Source organism: Gasterosteus aculeatus, chromosome 12 (assembly GCF_964276395.1).
Source record: "Gasterosteus aculeatus chromosome 12, fGasAcu3.hap1.1, whole genome shotgun sequence".
Lineage (NCBI taxonomy): Eukaryota > Metazoa > Chordata > Actinopteri > Perciformes > Gasterosteidae > Gasterosteus > Gasterosteus aculeatus.
In genome coordinates, this window is record NC_135700.1 from 9,370,019 (window position 1) to 9,382,968 (window position 12,950).

The 12,950-nt window shown below is 40.4% G+C and overlaps 1 protein-coding gene across 1 annotated transcript in view; it reads left to right on the forward strand.

The window, feature by feature from the left end:
* The window catches only part of gpc5a (glypican 5a), an 87,998-nt gene that overhangs the window by 42,652 nt on the left and 32,396 nt on the right, over positions 1–12,950 (forward strand). Inside the window, exon 8 of the mRNA XM_040167321.2 lies at positions 10,319–10,481. Coding sequence (XP_040023255.2) covers positions 10,319–10,481 — 163 coding nt within the window. The remainder of the gene's footprint in view (positions 1–10,318; positions 10,482–12,950) is intronic.

Here is a 12,950-nt window from a genome sequence, read left to right on the forward strand (position 1 = left end):
GTTTGGGTGGTTTTATATTTTCAAAATCTGCCCGAGATCGATGTAGCTTTTGTACCGCGCTGCGTGCACGTTTGTGCTGATGTGGCTCCTTTCAGCGCTCGTCGTCTCTCAGTACGATGACATTGGGGGTTGGGGGGGACAGTGTGCTGGGGCACCTTCTCTTCTGCAGCTTGAATAACAGCTGCTGTAGCAGCTTCTGTGTTGTTGCGCTGCAGCAGCAGCTTCACACGTCTGTTGCTTTGGTTTCCCGAGCGGAAGGCTGAAGGCCAGGTCAACTTTCTTGACCTCGTGCTGGCACCCCCTCCCTGACTAATTCACACCATCTGTGGGATGTCAGAACAAATAAATCTATATCATAACTATTTGAGAGCACCTGATCTGTCTTGCTTTTTTTCTTTTAAGCGAAAGCTGAGAAATTGTTTATCTGCTTCACATGATTTACTGCAACTATGAAACCGATCGCGATCGTCAGATCAGAAGAGATAACGTAAGAATTACAATCTTTAGTGAGCCAGTCCTTCAGTGACTGTAAACTTATTAAGTTGTCTGTCGCTTTGCTATAAAACTGAGGCATCGCGCCGACCCGTTTGTTCTGTCACAAGCGGTGCTGAAAAACGACACTTCTGCACAAAACCTATGTGAAGCAAAGCATCAGTTAACTCACCCGTCCGAGAGGGAAATCTCCTGTTGTGTGGGAAGAAAAATTAAGGTAGGTGTGACTTGTAACAAGAATACAAGAATAAAATAACACTGACAGTGTGACATTTCAGATTCACAGCTCATTTAATAATCTTGGAGCACTCTCAGTGGAAGTTGTGTTTTATGCTTCTGTTTTGGATTTGTTTTTGCACCTTTACAGTTTTTGACAGAGCTGATTTACAGTGGATTGTCTTTCTGTTGGTTATTTGATGGATTTTCTGTTATTATACCACTTCCCATTAAGATGGATTGAATGAAAACTAATATCTGCCACTAAAAGACAACATTTCCATCACCCTGAGCTGCACGTGGGACTCAGCAAATAGCACGCTAGATTCTGAGCAGGTAGTGGACTCCTTACACCTGAACAGTAGAAAATAGATTCACACCATTACAAATTGATCTTACACGATTATCCAGCTCCATTTCAGCATTAATATGAAATGATTGTTAATATCATAATTTGTTAAGGCAGCTGTATAAAATCACTAAAAATGTACAGCCAGCATGATGATTCAAACAGCTCAACAACACAAACAGCACAAACAGATACTCACTCACAAGGTGTGAACAATAAACAAAATCTCACTCTTTTTTGACACTCTTTACAAATATATCAGCCAAAGCTGTAACAATCCCCCAGCATAGCAATAAAACACAAAAAAGTGCTTATTAGTCACTCAACATCAATATAAAGTATCCGCATTAAATTGACTGTATTTCTGCTAATGAAACACAGTACAAATGCAACACGGAATCTGTTTTTTTGCTGTACGGTAAATTCATCTCCAACAATATTGGACATGATCTGGAGACACTGGTAGCAAATCACAAGTTTACTCCAGCCTGTTTCTGCTATTCTGGTTTCTCTGCTTACTAAATCCCTAATTTGGCCAATTTAAAACCTTGTCAAGAAGCGATCGTTTTAGGCATGATGCCTGCTTCAATGCTGATCAAAAAAGTAACTCTTGTAAGATTGAGAGCCATCAAAAGTTTGATGTTCTTTGTCAAAATCGAGTTCAGCACTTGCCCTTTTGCACGAGTGCCGTCTGCCAAATCCTCATTTCTGTGCCAGCTCTGCCTCCAGCACACGCAGAGGAAAAATAAATAAAGATGCACGGCATGTTCCGCTGTGTAAATAGTGAACCTTGTCTGTGTTAGTCATGATGACAACCACCCAGATCTTGTGTTCAATGAGCTGTCGCTGTCAGCTATTTTGAATTTTTTTCTTTCTTTATTCTTTTCTGGGAAGTCAAGATGCCAACACCCGATAATTAATCGCAGCAACATCTCGAGCACACTCCAGCGAAATTACAATGCCTTACCGGGTCAAACTAATTCTCAAACAGAAGGGGTCTAATGCTCTTATTAGTCACTGAATGCAGTGATTTGCTGTCTCCCAATCGCTCTTGTGGATAAGATACTTTCCAGAAGCTTTTCAAATAATAAGGTGCTTTCCATCCATTTATATCTCTCACCTGAGGTCGAATGCAATTTCAGTTAGTACAAAGCTACGGTTGTTCTTTCAAACTACGACTTGTTCAATAGAAGCAGATTGTGACGTTGCAGTACTGCAGAAAGTCTCCCCCAACTTTGCATCAGACACAAGATGCTTCATGAAAGCTACTGTGAGGTCTCCCCTGATTCAATCCACACGGCCAATGTTCATTCAGTCAATTGATGCCCTTCTACTGGAGCACTATATTCCCTTAATGCATCGGTAAGGCTCACAGAAAAATGGGCGGCCTCGATCAGTCCTTGTAGGTATTTGCTAAAAGGTTTGCGACATACAGACAATAACAGATTGGTAACATTTTTATATCAGGCTGTGGGTGAAAAATATACTCAAGACGCAATTGAGCCTTGCATAAAATATATATATATATATATACATATATATATATATATATATTATAATGGCTTATTAATATGGCTTTTATATAAAATCAGTTCATCAGGCAGGCTGCCTTGCACAAAGAATTTCTACCCTTAAGTACGGTCATGCGGTTTAGCACAGGCTTTCTGAAGCAGTGAATGCTTTTAAGAGACCTAATTAGTCAACACAGTCCCTTCAGACTGAACTGTATTGTGCTTGAGATTGAAAAAAAGTATAAAAATGACCTATATTTTGTACCAGAAATTGGCATAGAGGAAGGTGAAATCTCACAACCAATGTTGTGTCTAAGAATTGCAAACGTTTACAGAATACATGTTGTACTATCGATTCAACATCTTGTCTGTTCAAAGTCCTTGAGTCTATTTGCATTATCATCTCACTGGGACTTGATCTACAAATATTTCTAATCTCATGAGTCTGCAAATTCAGAACAAATGTAACTAATTATCCATTTTCAACCCACAGATTTTCTTCCTGTGGCGTCTTCAAGGTGTTTGTCTGTCGTGTGTTGAGGGACACGCCAAGTTAAACAGAATGCATGACAGCAGGTGGTAATCGTGTAATTCCATGACACTGTGCTGGTTTATGATGGGAACTGCTTTCAGGAAGATGTGTTTATCATATTGAAAATGCAACTGGCGTAAAATGGTGATGGTTTGAAATGTTTATTCATTTGATCTTTTCGTGGTAGATGAATACTGGATGCAAAGGGAAGAAGTGCGGAGGGTTAATAGCATCTCAGATTATGACCGACAAACACATCAATTACCTTTACCAGTGCACACACTCATTCGATCGTGCGCCTGAGCGCCTGTGTGAATGGGGGTATACACCACACGGTATATTAGCTATATAAATTGCTGTGGTAGTGGTGCACGCTGTTATTAAGATGCATCTGCGTGAGTGCGTGAAAGGCAGGTTACTTGTTAAAACGGCTGGAGATAAAATCTACACAGAAATACTAAATGGATGAAGGCAATAGCAGAAATTGTGTTTCTGCTGTTTGGCATTCATAAGGATAAGAGTGATTTGTCCATGAAAACCATGCAAATATTCATGTTCTTCCTATCAGAAATGTTCGTTACTATTTGATTGTATTTGCCCCTGACCTTTACCAACTGAGGAGCAGAAACAGTACACAACTTTCCCAAGAACCAAAGGGAAATGTATCATGATTATTCCACATCTGAGGCGGCGAGAAAACACAAAAAAGAAGTGCAGCTATTGACAAATGCGTAATGCAATCTAAGTGTACAAACTCTAGATTTCATCATCTTGCTCATCAGCAGCCTTTTTTCTATGAATTATTTGTTGGCTCCTCTCCTTCTGGCCTGTCCTCTGCTCTTGATGTGGTAAAACCCATTAGGAATCTATAAGTAGGCCCTGTCCCTGTGTCTCTCAATCAAAATCAGGAGCAAGCAGCTCCTCACCCCGTCTGCAGCCTGAATTATTTACCAGTCATTGATGTGGTGGTTGACCAGCAGTTTTGTTTGTGAATTATTCATACCTCCTCTCCTCTTAGTCCAAAGGATTAACACTGAGCATGTATTCACATTTCACTTTCCGTGCTCCAAATGAGCATAACGTTTGACTTTCATACGAGTCCGGTTAACGAGTTACGAGAAGTCTTGAGTATAAACAACATACTGTCCTCTTAAAGTATATTTCATTTTGAACACACCACAGGTGCTAAACATACATTGATCAATAACATCATGTTGGTATCCAGCAAAGACTTAATATGTCAGGACTGTGCAAGCAAGTCAAGTTGGAGAAACATCTCAAAACCTTCAGCGTTTAGCATTTGTTTAATTCATTTACCTCATTGTTTCATTCATTATACCCATAAGGTAAGTTAAGAAAATAACTAGTACTAGTAGGAACACTTCTTTGTTTTTGGTTTCTAAAACCAGGACGGCTAGCTCATCTGAATTATGCACATCACTATCCTTGCCTACATTCATCCCCTCATGTATTCATATCCGGGTCATATCCGGGCAGCTCGGTATTTCAGAAGTTCCTCTTCCCCACAACCTTTTTCCAGCTCCCTTCCTGTCTGATGTATGAGCTCCTCACCTTATCTCTAAGGCTGAGCGCAGCCACATGATGAAATAAGCTAAATTTGGCTGCTTGTATTCACAATCTCATCGTTCTGGGCACTACCCGAGGCTCATGACCATAAGTGGGTGGGCTGGACGCAGATGACCTGGTAGGTCGAGAGCTTTGCCTCCCAACTCTGCGCCCTCTTTACTAAGAGCCCACCACGCCCATATCACTGCTGACCTCGCACTGAACACCCTGACAGGGACTCTTGAGATACTTGCTCGGGGCAGCAACTCACCTCCAACCTGGAGGCTGCACTCCGGCAGAGAACCGTGGCCTCAGACTCTCATCGTCACTGTATATTGTAATTTCTATTCAGGCTTCTGACTCACTGGTTTGCTTTGCTGCTGCAGCACTTGGTCTGGATCTGCACGCTGTCAGTGCTGCAGCTGCTGCAGTGAGGGAGATGAAAAATGACAGTGAGTGTCATGGGAGCCGACTCACGTCTTGACACTTTTCTCCTCTGCATGGCAAATATGATCATTGTGAGATCTCTTCTCCACCTTCTATTTACAGATAGTACAATGTGTTCAAAGAGATTAACAATGAGTTTAAAAATCCACAAACCGTTTTATTCATCAATCTCTGAAGGTGTGGTTTGTTTTGCCCCATGACACCTGGCACTGTTTTAGGATATGTACCCTACACATACTATACTTTTATGTAATACTATAAATATATTATATTATCAAAGGTAAGTTAATATTTAAAACATTTAATTCGTTTTTTTCGAGCTGGATTCATCTGCGGGTGGAAAACAGTGGCGTATGATGAGAAATCCCTTACCTTTCTAAGAGTAAAAAGTACAGTCAAAGGCCCAAAAACACGATGTAGAGTTATGTAAATACAATTTTTGCACTTTGGCATTCTTAACCATGGAAAAAAAAAAGGAGATAATATAATCATGTGATACCAGGAAAAACACACAGTATAAAGGGCTATACCCACCATACGCCCAGCTTTAGTGTCTATGTATGTGCATATTTGTGTGTGTGTGTGTGTGTGTGTGTTTGAGGAGGGTACTATTAATTATTCTGACTACCTGTGTGAGGAACATTTTTAATGCTCCAGTAGCGTTTTCCAGATGGCAGCAGTTAAAATAGTGTGTGGGCTGGATGACTGGTGTCCTTGATGATTCTTTAGGCTTTCCTTATACCAAGATATCATGGATTTGTTGTGGGTCTGTGCCAGTAATTTTCTTCATGCTGGCTTAACATCGCTGTGGTGTTCGGTCCCGCCATAACATGTCCTGTGATGTAGTTAGAATGTGCCGTGTTGAGCAAAGCCTCAAGCCTGAAACTTCATCAGTCTTCATCGTGAGTTCATGAAGAAGCAGCTTGTATTAAGATGAGTACAGTGGTGAATATGACATGTATTAAATATCTCACGTGGCCAGGGCTTTTTTTTTCCGGTTGAGTATCTGAGGAAACCGCAGACAGGAAGGACAAGAATGCATTTAAATATAAATAGATATATCAGTCAAGAAGAAGCATTAGGGAATTTCTTGTGCGATTGGAGCTCTGTGAGACTGCACTTGGGCACGCACAGTTGTGCTTTGAGATGCTAATGTTCTCACAAAGACAATGTCTGCGTGCAGATGTTTTGGGTTAGCACCAAACCCAAAACACAGCTGAGGCTGATGGGAATGTTGTTCGGTTATTTGGTCAAAACTAAAGAACTGGAAAAAGTGACATTTTGACGACGATGACGACGATGACCATGATGATGAATAGAAGAAAGGTCCGATGTTTGCAGCACTCAATAGGATTCGGCCGAGGCAACCGACTGATCTCACAAAAGCTCAAACCAGCAATCTTTCTTGTTGACTGGGCTTGAAGCCTTCGCTGCGTGTTCCCTGTTTCTGAGATTGAACATAATTGTTTTGCAAATATTGTTTAGTCCCTAATCAGTTACTCTAATTCCTACTCCGTCCGTAGTCCACGCCTGTTTAGACTCACTGTTATTAAAAGGCAGAATTTCTCCCAGTTGGGTTTCCAGCCAGCTTAGTGGTTGCCATGCTTATTTACTGGTGCATTTAATATGTTACATTTAAAGTAATTGTGAAGTGGATCATTTAGACTTAAAAACCGTGAGAACCTTGGGCTTAAACTATAAACTAAACTAATTTGCATTGACATTAAAGAACATCCAGAAACAAGAAATGTATGTATCTCTACTAATAAAGCAGAGTAAATCAGATACAAAGATATGTTTCTAACAATAGCCTGTGTAAAATAATGGCCAGGTTATCCTCCTAGTTGAGATTTATATAACGATTTGATAATTAGGTGTCAAGTGAGTCAAAGTTTGTGTCACTGGATAACAAGTTCATGTTCATCTGATCATGTGCCTTGATCTCTCGCATGCACATACATATGAGCTTTCCATTCAATTTCCACATTTAGTTGAAACCGTCATCTTGTGTCCTCCTGACAATGTGTTGCTCACAAGTATATCTTGTGCGGTGTTCGCTCTTAATTGGCGCAGCAATGTTAAAAGAAAATGGTCAAGTTGGGGATTCCAATGTTCTTCACACGCTGCAGTTGCTGCCAGAATCCTGCCCGAGGGGGCAGGAGATGCACTGAATGGAATCAGAGCTCCTCTCTCACATCCAGCGTTGAACAAAGCCTTGTGTCATTCACAGAAGTGAGGCCAGTAACATAGTTCATTGTGTGTCAGAAAGCACTACAGCTGCAATCCAACACAGGGCTGTTACTCCTCTGGCCCTCAAGTGTATGAGAATCAAGCAGCCTGGTGATTGACAGACCAACTGAAACACAACAACTGTTTCTCTTTCTAACCCGCGAACAAATTAGATTGCTGTGAAATATCTTCATTGATTAATGAATTACTACAGTTTCATGCATTGAACAACCCAACATTTTTAATATGGTGCTTTCTTTTGACTGTCTGATGGGCAAAGACATTACATTGTCACCGCTGGTGAAGTTAATAATTATGTAATTTTTACAAAATGGTACTTAAAAAGGAGTAGATACAGTGCATCCACAAAGTATTGAGCGCTTCACTTTTTCCACATTTTGTTATGTTACAGTCTTATTCCAAAATGGATTAAATTCCTTATTTCCCTCAACATTCTACAACCCATAATGACAAAGTGAAAACAGTTTTTTGCAAATTTTTGCAAATCTGTTAAAAATAAAGAAGGAAAACATAGTATATTATAACATAATAAGTATTCACAGCCTTTGCTCAATACTTTGTTGAAGCACCTTTGGCAGCAATTACAGCCTCAAGTCTTCTTGGGTATGATTCCATAAGCGTGGCACACTTATTTCTGGGCAGAACCTCTCAAGTTCCATCAGGTTGGATGGGGAGCGTCGGTGCACAGCCATTTTCAGATCTCTCCAGAGATGTTCAATCGGGTTCAAGTCAGGGCTCTGGCTGGGCCACTCAAGGACATTCACAGAGTGCCGAAGCCACTCCTTTGTTATCTTGGCTGTGTGCTTCGGGTCGTTGTCCTGTTGGAAGATGAACCGTCTCCCCAGTCTGAGGTCCAGAGCGCTTTGGAGCATGTTTTCATCGAGGAGGTCTCTGTACATTGCTGCATTCATCTTTCCCTCAATCCTGACTAGTCTCCCAGTTCCTCCCGCTGAAAAACATCCCCACAGCATGATGCTGCCACCACCATGCTTCACTGTAGGGATGGTATTGGCCAGGTGATGAGCAGTGCCTGGTTTCCTCCAGACATGATGCTTGGCATTCAGGCCAAAGAGTTCAATCTTTGTTTCATCAGACCAGAGAATTTTGTTTTTCGTGGTCTGAGAGTCCTTCAGGTGCTTTTTTGCAAACTTCTTACTGAGTGGCTTCAGTCTGGCCACTCTACCAAACAGGCCTGATTTGTGGAGTGCTTGTCATGATCCTAAAGACGCGGAAGCAGATATGCGAGTGAAAACAAAGTTTATTATGTCAGAGTCGATAATTGCAGTCCCCAAGATCCTCCTGGTGGTGGGTGGCGCATGGACGGGGTGGTCAGCCTGTAGCCGGGGAGAGGGATGATGATGAGCCCAAAGGAAAAGAGATCCGGCGGCGACGAACTCAGAAACACAGGAACACGATACGAAGCACGAGACTGGAACACCGACAGGAAAACCGACACACACAGGAGACATCAAACAACGATCTGACAATGAGAGAAGGGACACGGTGAGAGTCTTATAGGGTGGCGAAACGAGCTACAGCTGGCGCGCAAAGTGTGATCAGCTGTCCTGTTGATTACGCTGGGCTGCTGACTCCGCCCACTTCACATACCCCCTCATAACACAACAAATTCATTATTTTTGAGGAAAATAATGAATTTAATCCATTTTGGAATAAGGCTGTAACATAACAAAAAGTGAAGTTTTATTTTTGATAAGAAAAAAAAATATTGTTTTCCTTGTCTTTTAGTTTCAGTAACTTCCTACAAAGCAATTCATGGGGAGTGAACTGGGAACAGAAAATATTCTTCTTAAGTGAATAAGTAATAACATACTTTGCATTTATCATCTCTTTTCATTCTACTCAGATATAATTTTCTTGTTATAAACTCAATGAAGTTATAATTTTAGACTGAATGATTAAGAGTCTAATTGTGTGTAAAAAGAATGTTATTGATTCCTCTCACACACATGTATACGGCCTGAAGTGTGAAGTGCAAAGTTCAAACCCAGTCAAACCAGGCTAACCACAGAAACTCATTATTCCATGTAATATATTAAAAGAGTGGTCAGACATGAATGGGAAGAAAACCGTACCAATTACACACCCGAAAGGAGCGCTTATATTGCCCAAACTCTCCATATTCTCCATCTTCTAACCTGTCACCATTTGACGAGTTGGGACTCAGACAGGCTAATTAATAGCACTGATATGTCCGAGCAGCGACCCCCACCACTGCTGCTCCGCTGCACTGAACCACAACAGCAATGAATTAGCATAGACAATGCCTTTCTGATCAACACAAAGCATTCCTTCTGGTTTCCAATAATGCACCATGAATTTAAATGAGCCAATTAGCGTATGTCTTTCCCTCGGTATCGAGTCTGCAAAAGTCTTTGATTGGGATGGTGCAGCACAACTACACTGCAGAGAGTTCAGCTGCCCTGCTGCTCACCGGGGCCAAGAAGGGTGAGGGTCATTCAACACATGCAGCAGATACGGTTAAGTGTAGATTATTGGTTGTGGCAATGAAGATAAGTGTTGGCTTATTATTTTATTTTATTAAATTATTTTGACCATCTAATAAGATAATTAAACTATCGATTTATTTTTTTTTAGGATGGGATGCAGAGAAAAATCTTTGCAAACATCTATATAGAAATATTCCCTTTGCAGTGCAATAACTCTAGTTAGTTACTTTAATTACTTCATCCCTCCCAGGACCGTGGCTCATAATTAGCAATTATTTTGCATTTTCTCCCTTTATTGTTTTTTATTTTCTGTGTGCATATTCTGCACTATCCTTGGCGTGAGAGGACCTTGTTCACTTTGTGAATATTGAATGTAATAGTCATACAATACATTGGCAAGGTTACTACTTCAAACCAGTTTACCTTTGTTGAAAAATATAAATATTTAAAATAATTATGTTTTTTTTTCTTTCTGTGTCTCTTTTAGCTGTTGCAAGGGAAGTCCATTCCTAAACTCGGGTCATTGGACCAGATTGAAACAGGAAGTGGGGACACAGAGGGACGGTACAGCGGCGACTGTGACGATGAGGACGGCTGTAGTGCTTCAGGTGGTGGTGAGAATAAAAGGAAAGTCTCCAGAGTCTCCAAATGTAAGTCTCATATTTTGAAATTCTCCTGACCAATTAACCATGTGAACTCGTGCTGTTATATTTTACCCTTCTGAGTAAAATATGCATCACATCTGTTTAGATATTTGATTGGGGATGTATTATGATTCGTATTGGGTCCATGGTTTAAACGTGTATGAGTGATTGCATTTGCTTTTTAAGGCAAGTTTCTTATCTTTGTATGAGGTTAAGATTTTCCTGAGAAAAAGAGAAGAAACTAAACAAAAACATGAAACTTATATCCAAAATTGTAACACAGACTTTTGACAAATAAAGGAAAATAATCAATTTTCATAAAGCACACACACCGTGGATATAACATGAAAAGTAAAACATTTGTAGAATAAAAAAATAAAGGTAGTTTTTAATCAGTGAATAAATTTGAACGTGTGGTTGTATACTATATTTTAGACTTGCTCCCATCTCAATTTTATTACAGCCATGATAATAGTCATTAAATATAATAGTCGCTATGGGGACATTATTGCAATCAAGGCCCACTACTTGAAAAATTATTGCTCCTCAGAGGATCAGCAACCCCTGATGGCGCAGCTCTCCTCCTCATTTTGTTACCTGTCACACCGTCTTCTCAGCGCGTGCACTCCTTTTCTCATCTCTTCTCCGTCAAACATGGTAACAACCTGATTAATCGCCTTTTCATTTTGCCTATGGCGGCAGCAAGGAAGGGTGGAGGGAGGTCAGCAAAACAAGCCGTCTTATCTGTGTAAATGTTTCCTTTACTGCTTGTCAGTCGGTCTCCGGCCCTTAGCAGGTCGGGCTCAGAGAAGCTGCTTAACAATCGCTCATCGGAGGCTGCGGGGAGGCGCTGACATTTATCACCCATTACAGTAGGGCTGCCCTTTCCTTGTCACAGGCCAGATCAGCCTGTCTCCCATATTTATGACCCACTGTCTGTTGTGACCCCTGTTGAGCATCTGTCCCCTGCTCCCTGACCCTCACGAAAATACAGAGGATTCCCCACCTGAACCAGACCTTTGGCCCGGTTTCTACTGTTTTTTTTTGGGTTTTTTTGCATTCATTGATAAAAAGAGAGGTTTGATTTCTCTGTAGTGGCTCTTAGTGGAATACAGCAGGATACAGCATTACTAAAAGCCCCAATGTTCTATTGCTCTATTTTACCAAAAATGGAGTCTTACATGATGCAGCTTCAAATTTTCTTTATTAGTGGTATCATTAGAATTTGTAAACAAGAATAAAAATGACGCCCTCAAGCCGTATCATTTCTTTGACTCCATCCTTAATTGGGCCCCTACCTTTAGAAAGCAAAAAAATAATCATCAACTGCTCAATTCAAATAGAAAATACAGTATATTCCTGTAAGTTTTATCCAACCAACATTTAAGTGACAGAAATATAGTATTAAATACAACAACAGAAGCAAACAACCAGAGATGCAGGAAAACTGAAGGTGAAGGTCGGATGAAATGAAAGTGCTCATTTAATTAGCACATGGTCACACATAACTAACATAACAGTCATTCACATATGCATGAAGTTATGTGTTCAAATTCATTCCATAGTGTTTATAAATTCTAGAAGTCTGAGTTTTCAAATCTTTGACTATGTATAATTTACATAATTTAATTCAATAATAATTTAATGGCTACACGGTACATTTCATTCTTTTGATACGAATTGAACACAGTGGTGTCGCCATCTCAGCGCCTGATATTTCTTCACTGCAATTATCCATAATCCTCCTCCTTTGTGTCTCTGATGTTTATCAGCAGAACATGCTGACGATAGATGAAGATGATAGGAAAAATACAATAGGATAAGCTCAATACTGACTATAAAACCCTGATTTAAGGGATTATCCTCATCAAGCAGTAGAAGCGTTGAGATCGCTATGGATGTGACAAATATATACAGTGTGAGCAGTTCATCAGAATTATTTCAAGGATTTTCAATGTTTAGTGACTGCAGCCGGGTAGTGTTTTCTGCATTGCAGAGCTTCCACAGCACGTCACTCTGGAACTACAATTGGGCTGAGGATAATTATTGAAAACATGTACCGCTAAACAGAGAGATGCATACATTGCTCAGTTTGCTCACAGCCATGTACCACTGACTAAAGAACCATCCAACATATACCATAGAGAGAGCATGTATCTACGGACCTTCATACATGTTCATCCCCCATCGAGCCCTGATTTTGCAGTTACTACGGACCCGCTAATTGCTTCAACAAAGGCACACATCCCTTCTTAATTTAAATGAAGATTTAACGCTAATTAGAACTAGCATCTCAATGTCAAAACTTTTGTAATATTGTTATGTATTACAGCCTATTACTGCACATGTAAAGCATCCTAACGAGGATGATAATTACCAATTATATTCGACATAATTGGAATACTCATTAAGTAAAATCATAATGCATCCCATGCCTTTGGATCTGTGTTAGTCCAGATTTTGACTGCTTGATTT